Source organism: Ciconia boyciana, chromosome 3 (assembly GCF_034638445.1).
Source record: "Ciconia boyciana chromosome 3, ASM3463844v1, whole genome shotgun sequence".
In the NCBI taxonomy this organism is placed as follows: Eukaryota; Metazoa; Chordata; class Aves; order Ciconiiformes; family Ciconiidae; genus Ciconia; species Ciconia boyciana.
Window position 1 is genome coordinate 102,562,469 of NC_132936.1, and position 23,459 is coordinate 102,585,927.

Consider the following 23,459-nt stretch of genomic DNA (forward strand, 5'->3'; position numbering starts at 1 on the left):
CTTGTAATTCATTTTCAGCAATTTACAATTTGCAACCCATTTGAAATTTATTCTTGGAGTTGAATAAAGAGCTTTTGGAGAAATAACCAAAGATCGTAAATCCAGAATTTGCAGCTTGGGGGATGGAAGTCAGAGAATTTTGTTGAGGTCCTTCTTTAGTAGTGAGAATACATTTGCTAACAACAGTGAATGTTTATTAATGAGGAACTGGATTGCTACTTGAAACTTCTGCCAGACTTCTTAGAAATATTCTATTGAGAAGAACTAGTTAAAATGTCAGTATGAGGGATATTATTGTAGGTTCTTAATTTCTTGTAGGTATCATGTCTTCTATAATTTGAGATTCTGTAATGCATTTGGGCTTTATATGTCAGATTAAGTTACTTGCTTTTAAAGTTAACTTTTATCTTGATGAGGATTTGTGCTATTTAGGTTTAAGGACTGATCTCACGCCCATGTCAGCTGTTGCTGGAAATGATAGAGACATTTGGAATCTGGAAGAATCAGCTTCACAAAATTATCATGACTCCTTGAAAGAGTGCTGCCAGATTCCCAAATGAGTCAAGCCATATTTGAAAAATCTGTGTATCCAATTTATGTTTTTTCTGAGAGAATCATGAAGGGATATACTGATAATTCAAAAGTCTCTTCCCAGCTACCAAGCAAATTGCCCTGCTGTTGGCTAGATTCCGTCCAGTTTCTTGTTTTCAGTGGTATAACTCTATGTGCCAGTGCATGAAACCAAGAAATGAAAGTAGGAACCACTATGGTATGATTAGCATTAGTCTATATTTTTTCTTTTTTTAAGGCCAGTAATGAGGGGTTAAAATGATAAAAATGAATATTAGAAGCTCCCGTCAAAGATATGACATGGTGAGAATGCATGAGAGATCTGAATTTTTTGGAAGCTTGCGGGGTGGAAATTAAAGCATCACTTGCTGAACCTTAGGATGGAATTCTTCCTTTCCCACCCAAGACAAAGGTTCTATTGCAATTCTTTATCCCTGGATCAATTAAATTCTTTGTAAGCTAATTTATTCTAGACAGTGCATTTTTCTATTTGCATGTGTTCTGTTATTTTGCTACTCATAAATTCTCAGTCTAGAGAATAACAAAGGATGAATAAGAATTTCCTGCATTTTATTATCTTCAAAGTCCCACTAGTGTTTTCCAGTTTTGGAAAGTAAGAGATCCAAGGTTTAATGTTCTCCAGGATGCTGACAAATTATGTTACAGGTCTTATCTTAGCAATTGAAGTAAATAAGGACCATAAAGGATGCTCTTCATCTTCTGCTATTATTTCTCCTGAATTATGAAGCAATGGAAACACAAAATTACGAATTCTTTTCATTCCAGACCGCTTTAGTCTTTGTTACCTCTAACATGTGCAAACTGAGTATATATTAAGGATGTACATTTCTGACTGGGTGATTGAATGGAACTTCTGTTATTGTCAGTATGTTGCTTTCCTAATTTTCTATGCATTATTCTAAAAATTGACTTCCCAGTAACATCATTGCATAAAATACATAGAACTTTTTATCTGTTTTATAGGGTTGTGACTCTCAAATGAGCATGTCAGAAGTGTCCTGCAGTGAAAGTACCTCCTCTTGTCAGTCTCTGGTACATGGCTCAGCTCCAGAAATCCTCATTGGCCTCCTTTATAATGCTACAACTGGAAGATTATCAGCAGAAGTGATAAAAGGCAGCCACTTCAAAAACTTGGCAGCGAACAGACCACCCAGTGAGTGAAAATCTTTTTTCATCCTAATGCTTCTGTACTGGTGGGGCTCTTGGTAGCAAGGACTTCAATCCTATCATTTAGTCTTACCCAATCAAAATGAAATAGAGCAATCATCAACTAATCTCTTTCATGTTTTATATTTCTAGTCAGTTGGGAAATAGCAAAAATCTAAAATTCAAAATATTAATTGTAAGTTGACAAGACTGTTTTAATTTTTCATTATAACTGACTAATAAATTACCTTTATCATAATGATTAATTGCTAAATTACTAATGCCTCACATCACAGGCCAAGAATAAAAAGTTGGTGTTTAAAGAGAAAGTACATGCCAGCTAATATTAATATAAACACTTTCAACACTTATTCCTGTTCCTAGAGGGATTGATACTGCAGTCTTTAATTGCTTATGTGCCTGTGTATATGTGGTAGTAATGTATGTTACTTGGGAATGTCAGTGAAGACAACAGAGAAACAAATTGAGACCTTTGGAACGTATACTGTGCAGAAGGAATGTTCGTCATTGGAAAGGACTTGAACTGTGTGTTCAAGCATTTGTTCAAAAATACATTTGTCTGAAATAGCTGTAAACTTAATATACTTTTAAATTGGAGCCAGATGGAATGTCACACACACAGAATGGTTTTACTGTCTCTAATTCTTTGATATAGCTTGAGAAAGTTCAGTAATGAACTTTTTTTAAAAAATATTTTTTATTGCTTTTTAGATGATGGGTCTGATTTGCCTAAGTTGTAGCCAGACATACCTGCCTGTTCCTCTTGATTTTGTCTGGAGGCTTAGGTTTTAGCCCCTCTTTCTGTTTCTTAATCCCCAAATTTGTATGGCGCTAGCAGATTATCTGACACTACTAGATTATGTAGCAGGCTGCCAACATTTTATAAGTGGTTTGCACATCTCACTTTGTCTTCACAGTTTAGGAAGTAAGCCAAACAACTTGAGACTGTTGCTCTCCTCTTTCTTTCTTGACCCATGTTTTATTCCATTTGTTAACTACATTTGGTTCAGCCTTACTCTGCTTTGCTTTCTTTATACTTTTCACACTGATGGAGCTAGGCTTGTTAACATGCCCAGAGAAGGAAGGCAAAAGAAGAATCTCTAATACTTTTATATAATTAGGTAGCTGCCCCAGAGTCACCTATTTGAAGACAAAGCATAGAAATAGAGGGGGAAAGCCAAGAAGGACCAAGGACACTGGGGTGGGGGAAGGAATGAACAGGAGAGAAGACCTGGAAAGAAGGGACCATGTGTTCCCTTAAAGCAGAACACAGTAGGTGGCTTATGCTTATCTTTCTGGAATCTCTAGAGAATGCCAAGTTTTTCTTAATATTTAGAATATGCAAGTTAGATGGGGGTTCAGTACTTGTTTTGAAGACAGATATGTTCATTCCCTGGTATGTTAATTCCCCAAATGTGCTCTGTGGGCCCATGCTGTCTAGCTAACAGTTGTGTGTGTCACTGGGGTCAAAAATCTGTTTCAGATTGCAAGAAAGCAGCACAGAACATGGCACATAGCCCTGTAATACCATGTTCTGTCTAACCTTTTTGGAGGGAAGATCTTGTGTGCTACCTTTTGTCATTCCCTGTGAAGGATTAGGGGGAAGTTTTGACATTCATAATAATAATAGTCCAGTTCTGCTTAGGCAAAATGTAGGTTTGGAGTTCTGTTCTTTCTAGAAAGCTGGACATTTGTGCACTTTCTGGGTCTGGTAAGACCGTGCACAGAATACTGTGGAATCCAAATTTCTCCTGTGGGCTGTTTTGTGCCGTCCTCCTCCCCTCCCCCCTGGCAGGGGTAGCACCTTCTTGTATAGTCCTGGACGCAGGTGCATACCACCGCCATTTCCTAACTCCCTGTCAACTGCACCGTGGACATGTACCAGCCTCCCTCTGTGCCATCATTTCCACAAAATGAAGACTAAGGCCCATAGGGTTGATGATGAAATGCTCTGATCAAATTTGTTGTTTGGACCATCAGTGGTCCAAAATCCTGAGAAGTGCTGCAAAGTACATGCACAGGTCAGTTTTCATTCAGGTCTTGAGAAACTAAGATAGGAAGGGAAGCAATTATTCTTTCCTACATACGATCCTTTCTGTAGTCTAGGGGTTGTGAACCTATGCAATTTTTGTGAAATGCTTCTGCAGCAAATATGGATTGAGTCCTACATTTCTGCTTCTTGGTAGTATATACTCCCTCTGCTGCATATTTATATGTTATATAGTAACTCATTTAGCAACTGAGTAAAGGCAAATACGCCAAATCCTGCAGGCAATAACATTTTATGTTAGAATGTGTCTTCATTTCTCTGTGTGTGACAGTTAATATTTTGTCCAAGAAAAAGATGCTTCTTAATATCCTTTAAAATTTTGTTGAAATGGGGTATGAGCTTTTGCACATAAATGCATGTGTGTGTATGCATGCAAACACACATTAAATCCATAAATACATGGATTTTAACAAGTGAGATCTTTACATTTTAAATAGAGACCCACAGTTGAATTTCAGATGTAAGCATCCCCCAGCTATTTTTAGAGATTAGATTAGAGTCATTCTCATGCCCAAGTCCATCACTACTCAAGAACTAAAGTATTACAATCAAATATCGGTAACTATAAAAGCTAAGGGCAAAACCAGCTTAGTTCTCAGTTCAGTGATTTTTCATTTTATTGCTTTTAATATATGAAGTATAATTACTGTGTGCAGTTTTTCTTAATATGCTGGAGTTTGCATGAAAAAGCATAAGGTTTGATGAAAAGGATACAGTGATTTTTTTTCCCAGTCTTCTATAACCTAATCGTTTGCATGATTTTTTTCTGTGTTCAGTGTGCTTTAGAATCGAGTAGCTATTAGTGCTAAGATAACCCATTATGTAAGCAGTGTAATTTTTGTTAAAGATTACACAAAAACTGCACAAAATTTTCATTTCATTAAATTTTACCCAACAATCCTTTTGTTCAATCCTTTTTCTGATCTGTGCTGCTAAGGTTTTCTGTTCTTCCACTCCAGTGAATAGTGTTTCCTCTTAAACTTTAACCTTTGATCCTCTCTCACCCAACTACTGACATCTGGTCATTATTTCTTTTACTGCTTTCCACCCCCTGTTGTCAGACGGACTGTTCTGTTGTCTAAAACACTTGATAGGTGGACAGGTTTATATAATCCGAGGTGAGTTCCTGTAGAAACTAATTGGATGTTGTCTTTTTCATGCAAAAGAAAACTTGCCAGCAGTTAAAGCTATCCACGGCTGCCTACCATATTGGTTTATAAAAGTATATCTTTATTATTTGTGGCACTCTCTAATGCAAAAGTTGCATTTATCTCTGATTATGGATGTTGGGATTTCAGTGTACCTGCAAAGTGAAAATATTCAATGTGTTTCTTTTTACATACGCTCCAATCTTTTAATAATATTATTCATTAACATGAATATGACAGGAATAAAGAATGAAAAATCATTGTTTTATACAGTTTTATATTTCTTAAAATCATGAAATGTGCATCCTTCTGCAGGAGCATGGCTTGGTGCTTCTAGTCAAATGAAAATAGAGCTTTAAAAATAAAGGTTTATACCCAAATACTAACACCCAGTGTGTGCTAACCACATTTACTTGCATCAACTTCTTAAATGTATTTCCTAAGAGCACTGTACAAGCTATGTTTTAAACAACCATATTGAATTATGCAAAAACTTATTTCTCTTTAAAGGCGTATTAAATGTATTCCTTCATGAATCTAGGAATTAAGAGGTTTTTTGTATTGTGTAAACTTTAATGCACTTTGAATGCACTTTGCTACATTTTGGTCTTTAAAATAAATAAAATTGAAAAGCCCAAAGTGAGAACCACATCCATGCAGAGATTATTCTTAAGCATTTCATTCTGGCTGTTTTGATATCATCACTGCATATCAAAGTTATTTTTTTTTTTCTCTTCATTAGTTACCTTCATTCTACTTTGTTTATTCTTATTCTCTGAAAATTCAGTGTTCTGCTTTACAGTGTCGTGGCTAGTTGGAGCTTGCTAAGTGTTAATGCAATTTAAGTCTGTTTAGAACAAATAAGGGGGGGTCAACGGGAAGAGGATTATGAAGTATACCTTTAACTTAACGCATTTACATAGTACTGAAGCTAGTTAATTTGTTATTGTGTTTGTAATATTTTGCTTATTTGTCATCTTTTCATGTGTCTAAACTAAGCCGTGTTCAGTCAGACTGGTATACACCATATCCTTGTGTCTTGTAAATATCTCATTCTCAAAAACTTTTGTTCTAAGATATCTGACATTCCAAAATATGATTTATTTTGTAGATACGTATGTTAAGTTAACACTGCTGAACTCAATGGGGCAAGAGATGTCCAAATGCAAAACTTCAATCCGCCGAGGACAGCCAAATCCAGTATACAAAGAAACCTTCGTTTTCCAAGTGGCACTGTTTCAGCTTTCAGATGTGACGCTCATACTGTCTGTATATAATAAGCGCAGCATGAAACGGAAGGAGATGATAGGGTGGATTTCCTTAGGTCTCAACAGCTCAGGAGAAGATGAACTAAATCACTGGACTGAAATGAAAGAATCTAAAGGACAGCAAGTATGTAGATGGCATACTTTACTAGAATCGTAATGGACAATACAAAGTGCAGTTGTGGTTTTAAGGGAGTTTGGTCTCTCAAGAAGACGATCATCCCCAGTCACAATCAACAGATATGGTGTGGAAGTAAAAAATGAAAATTGAGGTCAACATTCCGTCGTAAAGAGTGCACAACATGCAAAATTGTGAGATTTAATATATAATCTTCACTTAGTGTCAGACACTTCCTTGGTGTCAGAGAAGCCTAGCTGTACACAGATACGTTAGTGGTTCCTCCCCCATCCACCTGATGCTGTATTTGTTTGGGTTTGTTTTGTGGTTTTCAATTCAGAAACATTTTATGTAACGTTCTCCAATTTAATGTAAGCTCCTTCTTGTGTACTTTTTGTATTGCTCTAATACTGTAGCTTCTGACCTGCCTGCATTCAGATTAAAGGTCAATAATTTGCACTTTGAGAAAAAGTTAATGATCTGTAGAGCAAAAGAAAAAAAAAAAAAACCCACCGGTGGAGAACACTTAGTAGTATAGCAAATATGAATATACTGTTGTTTTACACTGAGTTTCTTTCCAGGAGCTTAGTACAAGTAAGTTTTCATTTTTTGATATGCAGTTGGTTTGAAAAATACTAGCATTTGGGCATCAGGTGAACTTTGACATCAAACTAATGTTTCTTCAATCTGTGACAGGAACGAGCTCTATATATGGCATAAATTGGGTTTTTCCCTCTTGCCTGTACTTCTGCCTAATCCAAAGAGACCAGATAATTAGTTTGGTCCTTTCCAAATCTCCTTAGACAGGTTGTACTGTAAAACTATGTAACTTTCTGTTGAAAGCACTTCCTGTATTCATGTATTCCAATGTAGGAAGCTCGTAGAGCACGACTTTACTAAAATATATTTTCGTTAAACAAATTGATACGGATTTCTTTAAAATGTCAGCAGTTGGAAGTTAGGGTGAAAGACTGCAAAGGAAGTGGCAGCAGTTGAACTACTCTGAATGAATGCGAAATACTATGGTTTTGGTTGAAATAGGTGTCTGTTTGAGTCTCTTCTGAGCTGTTTTAGGGATTACCATATGCTGTTTGTTGGTAGAGAGCAGACCAGGAGCTTTTACCTTTCTTCTTGGAGAAGAGAACATCAGTAAGTTATTTTTCTAGTAATTTGCCAGGATTTGAATGAATGTTCACACCCAAAACAGAAGTTTGCTTTGCTTATGTTCAAGTTGGGAAACACAGCTTTCTAATGACCCAATTGAGAAGCCGCAGTATCACAAGAAAGTTTGCCATCAGATAAACACTCATGGCTTCCACCAAAATGAGGGAAATATCAGTGTTTCTGAGATTCCTATTTGTCCCAAATACTTTAACTGGAATCACACTAATTTACTGACTGCTGAATCTAATTCATATTACTGAAATTGTGGATTATTGAGTAAACATTTTTAAAAAGCTTCCCAATTCAAATATTCTTTTTGCCTGTAATTATAAGTTTCATTTACTTTTAATTGTTGCGGTATGGAAAGCAAGCGATTTTTTTTTTTTCCCCCTTATAAATGATGGTGATGTCTGACTAATATGGGACCTCACTGACTGTTGTAGCACTTGGTGGGTAGAAGAGTGAAGTTTTGGATTTTGTTGAGAGAATTAGTGGTAGCCTAGAGCATTCTCAGTAGGACAAACATTTTTCTCTTGAATTTCTTTATAATACCTTTGAACAATCCTGGCTTTAGGGTATACAGACAGTCAAGTACAGTGAGATTGGAGACAGTGAGTATGCTATAACAAAGATATTTCACAAGGTTCTCAAATTCTCACACTACTTAACAATTTCATTAAGTCCTTTTTAAAGGATAATGTAATTCCACTTCTTGGTTTATTTGGTGCCTTTTGAGGGGTTTATTTGCAGAGCCAGGCTTTCAGTTTTTATTGATTTAAAGATTTAAAACATTATTATAGGCCTTTTTTTTTTTTCTGGTATTGTGCTGCTGCTTCATTTACAGAAGCTTTATTTACTAAATACAAATAATGCAAAAACTTCATTTAAACAGGAATGGTCTTACAGTAATACAATACAAGTTGACTCTTTCAGTCCTTTTTGTTGCTCAGTTTGTGAAATGTAATGTTGAGTGTAGAATTCAATAAAAAATCAACATTAATTTTGTATGCATAAGGAAAATGCTCAGATTTTCCCAATCCTTTCAGCTTTCCATATAATAGAAACACTGACTTAGGAGCTGTTCAAAAGCAATTCTTCAATGGATGTGGAAGTGTTTTTACTCATTCTGTTTGTGGATATTTGGATGCTCTTTCCTAAAGCTGAAAGTTGTCTCTTGGTGGTTGTCTCTTTGTACAGGTTTTGCTTTATAAAATAATGTACAGTATTTAACAGCAAGAACTGAGCAAAGTAATTCCAGTGGAGAATATACTTAACATCACCATTGAACAAATGAAGAAGTCAGTCTGGAAGGTGCAGCAAATAACCTCTTACAGAACCAAACTAAACTAAACTGTGTCATGACTTGGGTTTCTGTTTGTAGGTTGCATTGCTTCAGTTTTACATCTAACCATTCAGATTTCTAAGACACTAAAATCTTAATTTAGACACAGCAGAGATTTATAGTAGTCTGCATTTGGCACATTTGGAAGAGGAATCTCTTTCTAGGTCATGTGGCTTTTCCCAAGGTATCCAGGTCCAATCTGTGCTTCTCAGAAGGAGGTTTGGCTTACTTGGATTTATACTGTACAAAGGCTGGGAACTGAATGTATAAAGAATGGAAATGAATGTTTAATTTTGAGGCAGTAGAATATAGATTGGCCATGCAAAACCAGTCACACCTATAATTGGATTCGCCCTGGGATTTTTATGAATTATAGTATCAATAGCTGTCATGTTGTTTTTTCTTCCTAGATCCTGATCCCATTCTTATGATTTGTTTATAATTTTGTTTTTCTTATTGCTGTATGCAAACCTATACTTTTGTGTTTGAAATCTGCCTTCAGAAATTGGTTTTTTTAAACCCTGCATAAGGGCTTATACATACAGTGTGTTTTTTGTGCATTCAGTTAGGTCTTAAGCATGGAACAGAATTTCGAAAGAACAAAGTATTGGAAACAAATTAGAGGCATTTGTGGTTTCCTCAGAGTTGTCTCTGCTTTTTTTTCATAGCTTTTTGTTGTTTACCTTTGTTCAAAAGTACAGTAAGTACTTGGAAGAATTTATCAAAATAATTACTTTTCTGTGTGCCAATATACCATGTAGAATTACAATTCTTGAATAGAATCTGTTTCCTGTCAGTGTAGCCTTAAATAATTATAGAACAGTGACGTTCTTACAGATTCTATTCTTGAAAATATTGCATCCTTTCTGCATATGATCTATTTGGTTTAAAGTTTAGAACATTTCAAATAGGTCTTCTTAAAGTATTATAAATACAAAAAAGTTGGTTAGTTCTGTGGTAAGGGCAAGATTGTGAAGGGCAGTACAGGCAAGCATGAAATCACTGCACACAAGGATGAGAAGTTGTACGGCATCTGCAGGACATGGCTGTCTCCCACATACGTGGAGGCAAGGAGTCAGCAGAACCGTGCTTCTGTTCCTCATTCAGCCAGGTGGCACAGGGAAGGAGGATAGTACTGGTAAGATTTAAAGCTTGGTCCCCATGGTGCTGCCTCATACTTAGGACTTAAGACATCCACATTGTAAGCACACTGTGAGGTCTGACTGCAAAGGCAGAAGTTAGGCAAGGTGTAAGTTCTGCTACTGGGGAAATATGACATAATTTCTAAATCCAATTAAAATCCTCTAACCACATTAATAATTAGATTTTGAAATACGGTGAGCCCGTAGAATGAATGTCTGTGCTCTTACTGAAGCTGAACATCGTTTATCAATTAAGAGAATACTTGAGCTGAAAACAGATTTTATGGCATGTAGGAGATATTTTCACCTGTAAATTTTTGCAACCCTTCCTGGTGGCAGATGCAGTGCCAGCATCAGTACCTTCCCATTTTTCACACCTTTGGAGCATTTTTTTTTTTTTTGTCTAAAATTTGTGTTTGTGTTACTGATTTATTCTCTTTTCTCCCTAATGACTTGCTCCTGCAAACTCCCCAGCACCCTGAGAAGCTGTCTGTGGCAGTCACTGGACCTTAGAAGTCAAGGGCAGTCTGCACCTCTTACAATAAGGTACTGGTGCAAAATTTCTGTGACCTGTCCAACTCCCTAAGATTTCTGAAGTGCAAACCATCAGTTTTAATATAGTGAAGCAAAAGAAGAAAACTTTTTTTTCTTTGAAGGAGACATTTTAATATAGGAATTGAATACAGATCACTCTTATACATACAAGTTCTAACAAAAAGTCTGCGGTAAGTTCAGAGAATGAGGTTTGAGGGGAAGCCTTTTGGCCTGAGCTGTTCCAACTTGAAACTAACAGCAGAATGCCCTTTCATTTAACTGAGAGTTGTATTGAGCCCTTTACTTATTCATCACACTTTTCTGGAGGAAAAAAGCTGTCCTGTTTACAGCACTCTTTAAAATTATGGCTTGTCACTTGTAAGGCAGACTGACTTCCTCCTGAAGCTGAATGCCCAGGAACAGCTAAACATTCATTTAATTCTCCCACTGATGTGCATGCCTACTTGCCATTAATGTTAATGAGAGGAGCCCATGGGCATCAACAGGAGAGTAGACCTGACCCTGAAAGTGTGAAGTGCAATAGGATCAGTAGGTTAGAGCAGTGATACAGCATGGCACCTGCAACACAATCAAATGTGATTTCAATTACGAATGGAAGTAAAAAAGCGAATACCCAGATACTGTCACAAACTTGTTATTTAATCATTATCTCTTATTTTTGTTTCTTCTTTTCCTGAGCTTCTGAAATATTTTTAAAACTTGATATTAAAAATGTTAAAGCAATCCCCAAACATCTTGATCATTTTAACTGGAACATTCAGCAAAGTTTATTGTTAGAACAAGCCATCAAGAATGTTCTGTATTTTGGTCTATTTAACGCAGATGCGAGATTTTGTAGTGCATCACAGCTGGATTTCAGACTACTTTGTTCTGATGGTAGTTTTTGAGGGGAAAGTCACGGGAACGTTTGCTTGTCAGTGAATCAATGCCTGATGAAGAGATGTCATCTGAGAGTGAGAGCATTAAAATAAGAGACGGCTTCATACAGTGGCAGCAACAGTGACTCAAATTCCACTCTTGGAGCCTTGTGGCCCTCAGAGGGCCCTACTCAGAGGAACCATGTCATGTGAACTGTGGGAGTTTATACATTCAAAGCAGCACAGGTCTGTGTGGGCACTCCATGGCTTCTAACCTAGTGTATTTTACAGATGTAAGCAGGGTAGATAGTGTTTATTTGCCTAGGCTGAGTAGGGTGAGTACCAGCTGGCCTACAGTGACATGGATTAGTTTAGCCTTAAGAACTTATCACTGCCCCTCCTTAAGTTCAAGCAGGGTTTCTTCCTTTCTGCAGAGTATGCAGAAGTCTTATGCACCCAAGGTATCTGCTTATATTATGCCTGCCTGAATACGACACAATTATATTAATGCTAGCAAGCTTAGTTCATGTGTAACATGGTGTGACTGAATTAATAAATTGATCTGATACATGCTGGATCGAGTTTTGCTGTGCAGGCTTATGCTGGTGTCATATAGAAATAAGATCCTTATGCAGAGGAATGTGCCAGGACTCAGGAAAGTGGGTAGTATTGCTCCTATAGGAATGAAGACCAGGAAACAGCTATGCCCAGAAAATGGGCAAGGCTGGCCTACTAGCAAGAAGAATTTATTCACTTCCTTGGAAGCATCTACTGGTAGAGCTGGTATAAAGCCTCCAAAAGCTGCCTATCTCTGAGGACGCTACTCAGGAGAGCAGAAGCAGTAATACCATACCACTGAAGGAATACCTCATGGACATTCAGGGATGTAATTAACGTCATCCTTTTTTCTCTTATATCTGAGGACAGGAGTCTGGCCCATTGTATCAAGTTAATTTTTTTGCGGTGTTTTGCAAATCCTGTGGACATTCACTGCATGCCGAGGGTCCAAAGTGGATTGCTTTATAACTTGTGGTTCATTTCCAAAGCATGAGTTTGAATGAATTTACAGAATTAACTAAAAGCATTATCATAGCTTTGAGACGTAATCTCTAGGCCATAGCGCAAGCAAGGAGCAGGGCTTTGAACAAGTTTTGATAGTAAATTTTGCAAATGTCTTATTATGACATTTTAAGAAAATTTCTAAGCAGCTGAATGTATTAGGGAATATTTACAAAAAAGGAGATAGAGCAATGATCTTTCTTACTATACAGCTAGTTTGCTGTCCTTTCCAGTAAACCACAAGGTTCATTAGTGCTCAGTACTGTTTCGTTTACGGTAACTGTTTTTAATGTGATTTTCATGACAAAGTGTAATTAGTGAAACCTTTTATTCAATTTTTCCCTTTCTTTGCTTTTTTTAAGGAGAGATTTCTCCTTATATAGTATATATACTTTCTTACAGAGCTTTCTTACCTATTTTTATATAAGATGATTTAACAATGTAAAATTAAATGCTCTATGAGCAAGCTATATCACTGTTACATGATCTAAAGTGCTAATATAATAACTAAGGGCCTGAACCTACTGCCTTTGACTCAGATCCTGGTTTAGCCACACGTCTTTCATGTTGTGTAGTGCCTTTCCCTATAAGCAGTTCCATCTATTTCTCTGGGATGACTCCAAGAAAGGCACTATTAACATGAGTAACAGTGGTAAAACTGAGCCTCCTCTCCATTCTTAGCGGGACATCTGTCATGAGTAAAGGCTGCTGGCTCTGTCCCAAAAGTATAGTTATAGATTATAGTTCCCTTGATCTTCAGTAATTTTGAACTTGTTTTCTGGTGACTATAAGCTAATAACTGGTCTTAGTGAATATAAATATTGAATTGTGCTGTTATCAGCAAGATTATTAAAATGTGTTTCACATTTTAATTAATTGTTTCATTGGGATATAAGGAATTGGATTTGTGAGGCATCATATTGCATAGAGATAGCACACATTCGCCGCGTTTTTAAAGAGTGTATGAAATATACAGTATGTAGCATTTTCTTGCATACTTTTATACTGCCTGTATGCCACCGATGCACTCGGTGCCTTCTTTCTTTTGTATAAAACTAATACGTAGAGAAACTAAAGTTATGGTGCGTAAGCAATGTCACTGCAACTGAAGAGATGTCTTAACCTGATTATTCCTAGTCCAGGAGGTTTCAAATGGCAGTTCAGTTTAACACAAGGCATTTCTTTGAATTTGAAGTTTTCCCTTTCCTTCCTCACCCCCCTTTCCAAGAAACCTCCTCATATGACTGTTTATTCTTAGTTGATTCCTGTGTCTGATGTAAGTCACATGGTGTTAACCAAAGAACCAAGTCTGTTTCTAATTCTTTGGACAAATAATGTTTGGACTTGCTATTACTTAAAGACGGAAATGATATAACGGATCTCTTTGAACAAATATAAAATAGGCTTCTGTAAATGTGACTCACAGCTGAGAATTCAAGATACCTCTTTTCTGACTGGTTGTGCATTATTGTATCAGTAGTAAAGTGTTTGAGTTGTATTTCTTTGTGCATTTTAATCGAAATCCCATGACAAGCAAAAATATAAGTAAGTCAGTGCTGTCAAATTAGCTTGTTTTACCCATTTTATACCTATATCCGAAGTGTGCGACTTTGAGAACAGATTCAGCTTTTCTGTGTCTGAAGTCCTGACATTATCTAACTGTCTAGTGTATGCTGGTCTTACAGAAACAGACTCATGCTGCATTGTATGTACATTTCTTACCCGTATCCCTTCATTGTATAATTTGTGTAATATGACACAGTTTTCAACTACTGTTTCAACTTGAAATTCCTTAAATTTCAGTGCATGTATAGCCTTAAACATTTAAGACACCAAGCACAGTTTTAATGGGAATAGGTTATATTTGCAAGTCCTGTTTGGCACAGAAGTCGGAGAATTATTTTTATATATTAATCAGAGATTGTAGAAAATGGGTATATTGCAGTCATGTTATCAACCATGCTCCTAATTATATGCATTTTTAAAAAAGCCTTTTTGCTGAAGTTTTAGAGATGAAATTTCAGTGCCCATTTACTTTCTTGAATTCGCTTACTTTGTTTTCGTACTTTGATTTCTGTACAGAACCTTGGAGCCCCTAACTAATGTCCGTGACTGAATTCACCCTTATTTTCAGAATTCCTTGAGCTGCTTTTCTTTTCTGCTACGTTTTTAAGTCGAATAAGCAGTAATTAAAATTCTCTAAATTTTTTTTTTTTTTTTTTACATTTTGACAGTAGCATAATTAGAGCAAATTACTGTTTGCAGCTGTTTATGCAGCTTATTAAAGTCTTAGGACTTTGTTTGAAACTGTCATTATAATCCAGCTGAAGACATACGATTCATGGCATTTCGGTCCACAGCAGGTGAAAACAGGAGTTCTGGCGATGAATGTGCAGATCTGCATATTGGGTGTCAGATTGTAAATCCCCAGAGGGATTTATAATTAAGTGTCACATTGTATCGACAGTATCTGCAGTTGTGTGTTGTCAGGTACTTGTTGTTTTGTTTTCTTTATTACCACCTAGCAAAAAACTACTTTTATCATTTTTGTGCTACTGTATATTAATCTTGAGGGCTTCCAGTGTGCAAGATTAGTTTAATGTTGTCAGTTCTCTTTTTGTAAAAAAAGCTGGGCTTTCAGCATACACATCTCATTACTATTCTGACTGGGGGGAGAGGCAGAATGCCACCAGCTGTTTTTAGTTATACTTTACCTGTACAGCACAGGTAACTTTAATCCCATGTTAGTTTGATTAAAACATGCTATAGTACATTTTCAAACCATGGATCTGTCACAGTGTTAAAATAGTCATTTTGCGTATCTGAAGCTTTGCAGCTGTGGATTTGTTATTTTGTTTGCTCTCTCTATTTGTATTGATTACCTCTGTGAAATGTATTTTTGTCAATTTGAGGACTGCAATGGGTATCCTTTGGTTATTTCAAAGTATTTTCTGTACGTGGAATCAGCTTTTTGCATGTGAACTTAATTGCTGGAAAGTATTTGAAAAAAAGGAAAAATCTCTTTTAAAACCGGTTGTTGTCACTTTCCTTTGGAATTCATTAGATCGTAAACAAACGTAATAGACTTCACTGTTCAGAAGATAGTAACGCTTGGTGAACCATTTGAACTGCTGTCTGCATTAAAGAGAAGAAAAACTTTTTTAATTTTGGCAAGCTAACTAATCCTAGTCCTTACACCCTTTTTGGCTCCATTTCCAAATTTCCTAAGTTTCCCCAATTCCCTTTCTGTTCCTCACAGTCTTTGTTGATGTCATGAATCTTCTACTTAGAGAATTTTAAATTAACCAGTGCGATAACGTTCTGACAAATATTATGTGTATACTGGCAAATAAAGACACACTCAGGTGATCATTCTGATTGACTTTATACAGTTTTCTTCTGGGGTCATCTGCAATTCCCTCTGCTTCTTTGTCCCACATACATTTCTCAGAAGAGTTCTCATCTAACTTATTTATGCTTAACTTCGACTTTCTAAGAAGTAAGTAGGCTGAAATAATTGAGGTTTGATTTAAACATGAAAGAACACTTTCCGTAAGTAAAAATTACAATTTTACTGTGACCCAGCTTAGATCTTCTATACTATCTTCTAATGATTTTTGTGGTATGTATTAGAAAAAAGCTTTCTGGGCTCTCATGGCAGCTGTGCTTTAGGACGTGCCTGAATATATGTGTGTTTTAATACATATTAGCATACATGAAAAAAAGAATTGTTACAACAATTAAAGCATTTTTTCCCATCCTAAAGGTAAGAAGACTTAGTATAAAAAGCTTCTATCATTTCTTCCCATTTCTGCAGATGAAAGGAGCATAGCCCAGTGACTTTTACCAGATGAAAGTGGAGAGAGGGGTGTGTTTCTTTGCTATATGATCCTGATCATCTGGACCCCTCCTCATCATCTGTGCAAATCGTAGGACTTCTACAAATAAGATAACGTGGTACTTGCTGCTGTTAAGGCTGGCATTTTCAAAAAGCTATACACTTAAAAATAACTTGTCATTCCATATGGAGACTCGTACATATTTGGTACTTGAGAAACTTCGAGAGGAGCACTTACGTTGTGTCCATATTCTTTAGAAGATGTCACAAGACATTTGGTACCCTTGTCTATCAGAAAAAAAACACCACAAATGTTTTTCTCCCTATTCTATGAGATCTATTAAAAGGTGATAATATGAACTATTAGATATTTGTTTAAAAAGTGAGGATTTATGAAGCTGTGAAAACATGGCAGAATAAGTGAAATAGATATGTTATCTGTATGGTGATAGTTGCTCACCATTTATGAACAGCCATTTTCTACTCAAAGATGACACAAAAAAGAATTAATACACCTGAGACTCAAATTCAGCTTTCAGCTGCATGTGTGGCACCTTTCAGTCACCCATGTTTCATGCATGTAGCTGAGCAGAATTACGTGTCGTGCTCATAGTTGTTAAATAGTTTGTTGTGCAACAGTAATTGCTTCGGACAGGTAGAGCCAAGTTACATCACTTCTATGCAGATACAACTTTACCTGTCAAAGGTTTTCTCTGAATCGTTGTCTTCATGTGGCAAATTCCACATTAGATAGTATTTAAAATCGCTTTGAAGTCACTAGTTACTTGTTTCCAAAAGCTCCTGTGGGTAAGGGCTATTTAGCATTTTTCCTGCTGAAATTTGTAGCATGCATTTTCTTTCTCTAGTATTTTTGTTTTTACAGTCCAGCAGTGCAGTTCTAATTTAGTGCTTGGTTCATATGGGACATTTCATTGTACTCGTAAATTACTTCCCCAAAATTAATGAGACCATTACTAAGGCATTTTGTTACCTGCTAATAATTTTGAGTAGCTACATTTCAGCATAGGGATTTGAAAGAACAAATTTGCTGTTGTATCAGCATTAAGAATAGTAAGGGTAGAAGGAAGCAAAAAATGCAGAAATGGAAATAAACTCTCATCAAGTAAGATCATGCAACAAATCAGCTGGGCTTTAGATAAATGATTTATTATTAAATGCAAAACCTAATAGGTTTGTGTGTTCTGAGTGTAGTTTACACTGGTTTGTTTTCCACTTAATTAGAAGCCTTGCATTTCATCTTATTAATAATGAAAATCCTCTTGTCAAATTGTGTAAGATCATGTTGAACGAATATGTATATTTTAGAGGCAGAATAAAATCTCCCCTCCTAGCCTTTCATATTATTTCATTGCATTAAGCAAAAATGACTCTGCTTTTAATTTTGCTAGTGTGAAATAAGAAAACTTCAAATCATCTTTCATTCCTGGTTGAGAAAGTCCTGGTTTCAAGAACTGCGACGAAGATAGTTCAATCTCTGTAGTCCACTGTTTACAATTAAAGGTTAGCTGTAAACAGAAATTCAGAATACATTTATCAAGCTGAGCTGGCCTCGAATAAGAGTATAAAAGATAATAATCAGTCAGTAATCAAAGCTTAAGTTATATCCTGTCATATCAGTTCTTGTTGCAGTGGTTCAACAGATCAAAGGGAGCAGGCTCAAACACGCCAAAGGAGACCAGATTTGTACCCCATTTGTTTACTAGAGTTAAGTGCACATCTTCCATGATATCACAGCATTTTCATCTGCCTATGCAGGGACCTAAAGTACCAATAGACTAAAATGTTATTCACACAAGCCTTTGCTAATTAATGCCTTCACTGGAAAACGTCTGGCATTCTTAGGAAATCAGGGAGATATGGAACATAGAGATCATTCATATTTATATATTTTTTTTAAAAAAAGCAGGAAGAAGAAGAGCCATTTAATCAGCTATTTTAAAAAGCTCCAAATCAGTCAGCTAGGCTAAAGGTCATGAAAATGTAGCTAGATCTAAGGAAGCCTCAGTGGCAAATCCTCGCACAAGCTTGTTGCAGGTTTCTGAGACAGTATAAAACACTTGGGAGCACACAAGCCAGGCCAATGGGCTAAGGAATAGCGTTAACCATTCAGCCTTCACCATCTGTTGTGCACACAGCCAAGCCGACAGTTGGGATGAAGTCGTTCTATATGTTTCCTTATTTCCAAGCACATGGGGTTTTAACTGAACTTCTTCGCAGAAGGCTTGCCAGCGAATACAAACGACTGTCGTCGACAGCACTGGTATATATTGTAAAGTAGTAGCGTTGATTGGGAAATGGCAGTCGGGCTGTTTCCGGACTTTTGCGCATACCTGTTAATAAAGCTGGGCAAGGGTGTGGTGGTATTTGTTGGTCTGAGCATGGGACTGGGAATCGGGAATACCCTTTAATTCCACGTTTGATGCAGACTGGCTTTCTAGCCTTAGCTGATTTAATTGGCCCTTATTCTCATTGCCAAAATTCCCATTTTCTTCCATGTCATTGATATATCCAGGCACTAAATGACCTGTCATAGTACTAAATTAATCAGTAAAAATGATGCATGTTCTTTCTTCTGTCGATAGTATGAAATACTCTTTCTGAAGCATTACTGTATAGAAATTGCTGCATGTGGTGGTATAGTCAGAAGAATGCTTTTCTGCTTGGGCTTAAACATGCCAAATATGTATGCTGAATACCTCAGTTATGCAGTCTTTTTGTGATTCTTGCTATCAACAAGAGTCACTGAAGGATCAGGATAAAGCCTAAGATTTTTTAAAAGTTTTCAGTGGGATCGGTTCCCCAGTGTGACTGAATTAAGCCTAAATGAGTGCCAGTGCCAGCACAAGGAGGAGTGGAAGTGCACAGCTGGAGCTGAGCTGTCCTTTCCCTGGCAGTCCACACTTAGCTCAGCTAAATACGATGCTGAAACCACTATCTGAGAAAACTGTTATGAATATGGAGGCATTTTACATTGCTGACTGTTGCCTGTGAGGACTCTATCCAACCACTTCTCATCTTACTTTGAAAAAATCTTGTAAAAATGGTTGGAAGTGAGATCCATAGGGGCAGGCAGCAACAATTCTAAATACTTTTGAAACACCATAGAGAGTCATTTTGATGGGACAGAAATTGCTACTTGGTTCTGGTATAATGCATCCTTTCAAAAAAATCAATTAGAAAATGTATAGCAATGTCATCATTTAAAATTCTGTACATTTAACACAGTTGATGTTATTTTGAGGGTTCTCCTAAACCACCACCAACAATCCCTCTTCTGTTTTTTCCTTCTTCCACCCCCAGAACGCTCGTCCCACAGCAGGACCCGCTTCAAGGACATAGTTTGCCCTGAGGCGTTCTGTGACACACGAGTCACTGTGGAAGGACTGCCACTGCCGGTGCTTGGATCCCAGGGAGCCCTTTGAGAGGAAGGGAGGTGGTGTGGGGCCGATGTGGGAGCACCAGCACCACTAGGAAGCTGAGCGAGCACAATTGCTGAAGGTAATTCGAAAGCAGGTGTTTCCAGACAATCTGTAAAGATCCAGGGATGCTGGTACCCAAGCCACCACACATCTCACACGCAGATTTGCTCCTCGACTTCCTTCTTGGTTTTTCTGTGGAACGGGGTGATCCACCCTTAGGCAATCATTTCACTGCCAGAAGTATTTCAAGGAATTCTTCTTCTCTGAGTGCATATCCCATCCTCTCTAATTATGCATAATATTTCACTGAAAGCTTTCTCAAAAGGTAGACATGCGGCATAAGATCTATTACGTCAACAGCCTGAAATACAGAATACACTTAAACTGTTCATTGTCATTCTGGGCAATCCAAATTAAGCATCCCCAGTAAATGCTGCAATCAGAAGAACAAAAGCTGTAAAACGAATCAGTGCATTTATAGTCCATGTAACCACTGGATGACAAACATTTCTGCCTTGTACAAAAAGTAGAAACGTTGTAGTTTATGCGAGGGGTGGATTTGAAAAAATGTTAATGCATCGTGGTGGTCTGTAGCTAGATCTTCAGCCTTCACTTGTATCCACTAACGCGATGTGTCAGTAGATTTCTCAGCAAGTTATTGCACATAATCTTATCTGTTTCTTTTAGGGATACAATGTGGAGTTATGCTTTTCACTTTAATACTTCCTTTGGTAAGTGGATATTGAAACATTTAACAAATACTAATTGCAGTACATAGTCCTGTGTCAGCTGAGTGTATTGATATTCGGAACCTAACCCTGAAAATGAGCCAGTTTGAAGATGAAGCCTAGAAAGCTCTTAGCAGTTCAAGCCACTGCTGCACACCAGTTTAAGGGAGGAGACAAATACATCAATCCTAATTTAGTGGGAGAATTTTCAGGTAGACAGTAATTGAGTTGGAATTTGGCCAAAGCCTTGAGGTTAAAGAACCTCCTCTTATGAAATGTATTAGAGGATCTTTAATGAATGCAAACAATTGAGATCACAGTTTCATCTCTTCTGCAAGGGATACCAGAAAATGCTCGTTTCCCTCTAGAAATACTATGCTGCCTGTAATTGGGCTGGGGCACTGAAAAAAATATGCCACCTTCTGAAACACCAGAACCGTTTTCTGATCAACAAAGATCTCAATGTGTTGACCTGTAGGAGGAGTAGCTGGCTCATGTATTTTAGTAATAACTCTCACATCAATACTGAGAAATAGCCACTAAGCAAGTAAAGAAATCCTGGACTAAACTGAATTGAACTACATTGAATTCAACTAAGTTGGGGTTTTTTTCCTTTTTTGTCTCAAAAATCCTGCTGATTTGCAGAATAATTTCAAACAAGTTTATTAAGCTCTTCGGATAGACTGTACAAGAGGAAGGTCTCCAGACTTACCACTTTCCATAGATAGATACTTCCATATCCATCAGTTCTTTTGGATTTCTTATATATTTATTTCTAAATATAGCTAATGGTTGGGAAAAAGAAGCATGATTGAAAGAGTCCTTGGCAGCATAAAAATGAAGGAAAATTGATGCTTTACAGGTACTAAAATTGTTTGCCCTTGAAGCTCTCCAGGTGAATTGTGTCAGCCTGCTGAAGCCCAAAACGTAAGTTACTGCATGTACAGAGGGAATGACATTTTGTTATTTTAAACCACCTTTAGTGCGTGATACTTCATGAGCTGCAGTAGAAGTCCCTTTAAAAGCAACAGCCTCTAAAATGCATATGAAGGTATTTACTTCAGAGATTAAAAAAATATACAAGTCAAATATATGAGTGCTTAAATCTTTCAATATGGAATTTGAAATGCTGATGCATGATGCTGCCTTGCACCAGGACGGCCCCGGAGCAGCAATGATAGGTAACTAGCTTGGTAGCTTTCATTGGCGATAATGAGAAAAGAGCAAAGCCATTAATTTCGATTTTGTAATGCTATCTGTTAAAGCTAAATTCTTGCTAAACTAGCAGAGATAATGGTTTGTTTGTTCCTTCTTTAACTGTGAATTTATGCTTGGTTTTAACCTCATCATGAGCGTGTTGCTCCTAGCACACAGACATGGAAGGGCCTGACATACCAAGTATCATTAGGTACTCTGGACTTATTAAAAGCCTTAATGTTTACACCTGTGTGTGGAATTGCTAAAGTGGTACCAGGTGAATCAGACTGAGGCTAACCAGTACCCTGCTGCAGAGTATAGTGGCCCTGAGAGTGAACCTCAATTCTAAAATCTGCATTCAAATTTATATATTGAACTTTGGGCTTTTATTAAAGTGATTACTTCCTTCGTACAAGTATACTTTGAAACATAATATGTGTTTCTTATTACCTGCATCAGATTTTGGAAGGCAAAATTAACTATACTTAAAAACATACACAGTATGTAAACTGAATAAGAAACTTAATTTTAGTGCCCTGCCTGAGATTCCCTGCATTCTCCTAATGCTTTCCGCCCCAGCCTCTGTACTTAGAAACAAATAGAGAGCAAAACCTGGGTGAGTGGTTAATTCCTTCAAGATGACATAGACTTGGAATCCAACTAAATAATATTCTTGCTTTTATATTTGATTTTTGGTTTGGATTATTCAAGGATATTTATCCTTCTCTCTTGGAATAATTTTGCTTTTGGAATAATTTCAGACAACAAACACAGTCTACGGTTTAACTTACTGTGACCCACTCTGGCTCCCAGAATAATTTCTCCTACCAATTTATTTCTCAATCGTTGGCTATGCTCTGCTGGTTTTTAACTCTTTTTGTGCCCCTCAGATTAAGAATTGCTGCAGAGATATTTTTCTTGAGGACCTTTTATTTCTGATTTACTGTGCTTCTGTAAGAAATTGCTCTCATTGCTGTAAAGTAGTAGGAAGCTGCTAATGCTTTTTGAGAGCAGAACCACACACAGGAGGCTCATATAATTTACTTTGTAATTGAATGGTACATTTCTCAGCATCCAGATCTTTAGCTGTTGGGATTTCTTTTTTAAGATGATATATCCTTCAGAGGTTGTGATGTACTCCTATTAAAGACAACTGGGGTGTATTTCCCTAGCTCATAATGATAAATTGCTGGAGCACACTATTGCCAGCAAATCGCCCTTCCAGTTCTGCGTAATCCTCCGGTAACCTTGCGCAAACTTCTCCCAGGCTGTAACAGAAACTTGGCACCTTGCTTCTGGCTATCCTCAAGTTGGGATGGAGCCCCTCGGAGCTGTACCCTGCGACGTTGCTGCGAGCTTGTTTTTGTTTTTGGACTGATTGGATCTTTCTTCTCGGGGCCAGGTTCTGCCAGCTTTATTCAGGCTGAGTAGTCCCGCTGCGCTCAGTGAAACTATTCATGGAGTGAGGTGAGCTTGAGGACCTGTTCAATGGGAGCTGGGCTGGCACTGTCTGGTCCTTGGAAGCGGGGAGAGGAAAGTCTTTTCCTCCTTTTGTGAAAAGCAGAGAGCATGTGTAACAGAGAGGGACGGCAAACAGGAATGCATCAGGCAGAAGTAGACATGGGAAGGAAATTAATCTTGAATTCATTATCATGGAACGTCAGCTAAGCCAGAGCTAAAAAATACTTCAGAGAGTTAACGTGAGATCTAAATTTTATTTTAGAGTTCATATTGCAATTTCATTGCAATGACAAAAATGAATCAATTGAATAATTGAACTGAAGCTGATCATTATTCA

General features: G+C 37.2%; 1 protein-coding gene across 8 annotated transcripts in view; it reads left to right on the forward strand.

Moving 5' to 3' along the window:
• SYT14 (synaptotagmin 14) overlaps positions 1–23,459 on the forward strand; it is a 104,611-nt gene that overhangs the window by 79,686 nt on the left and 1,466 nt on the right. For 4 of the 8 annotated variants that reach the window (XM_072856851.1, XM_072856852.1, XM_072856846.1 and 1 more), the window contains 6 exons: positions 1,555–1,744; positions 6,068–6,348; positions 19,618–19,815; positions 20,424–20,467; positions 21,327–21,391; positions 22,929–23,128. In XM_072856851.1, the coding sequence (XP_072712952.1) occupies positions 1,555–1,744; positions 6,068–6,348; positions 19,618–19,656 (510 nt within the window). In that variant the 3' untranslated portion in view covers positions 19,657–19,815; positions 20,424–20,467; positions 21,327–21,391; positions 22,929–23,128. Of the gene's footprint in view, positions 1–1,554; positions 1,745–6,067; positions 10,534–19,617; positions 19,816–20,423; positions 20,468–21,326; positions 21,392–22,928; positions 23,129–23,459 lie in introns of those variants that run through there. The other 4 variants (XM_072856853.1, XM_072856848.1, XM_072856850.1 and 1 more) reach the window with 2 other exon arrangements.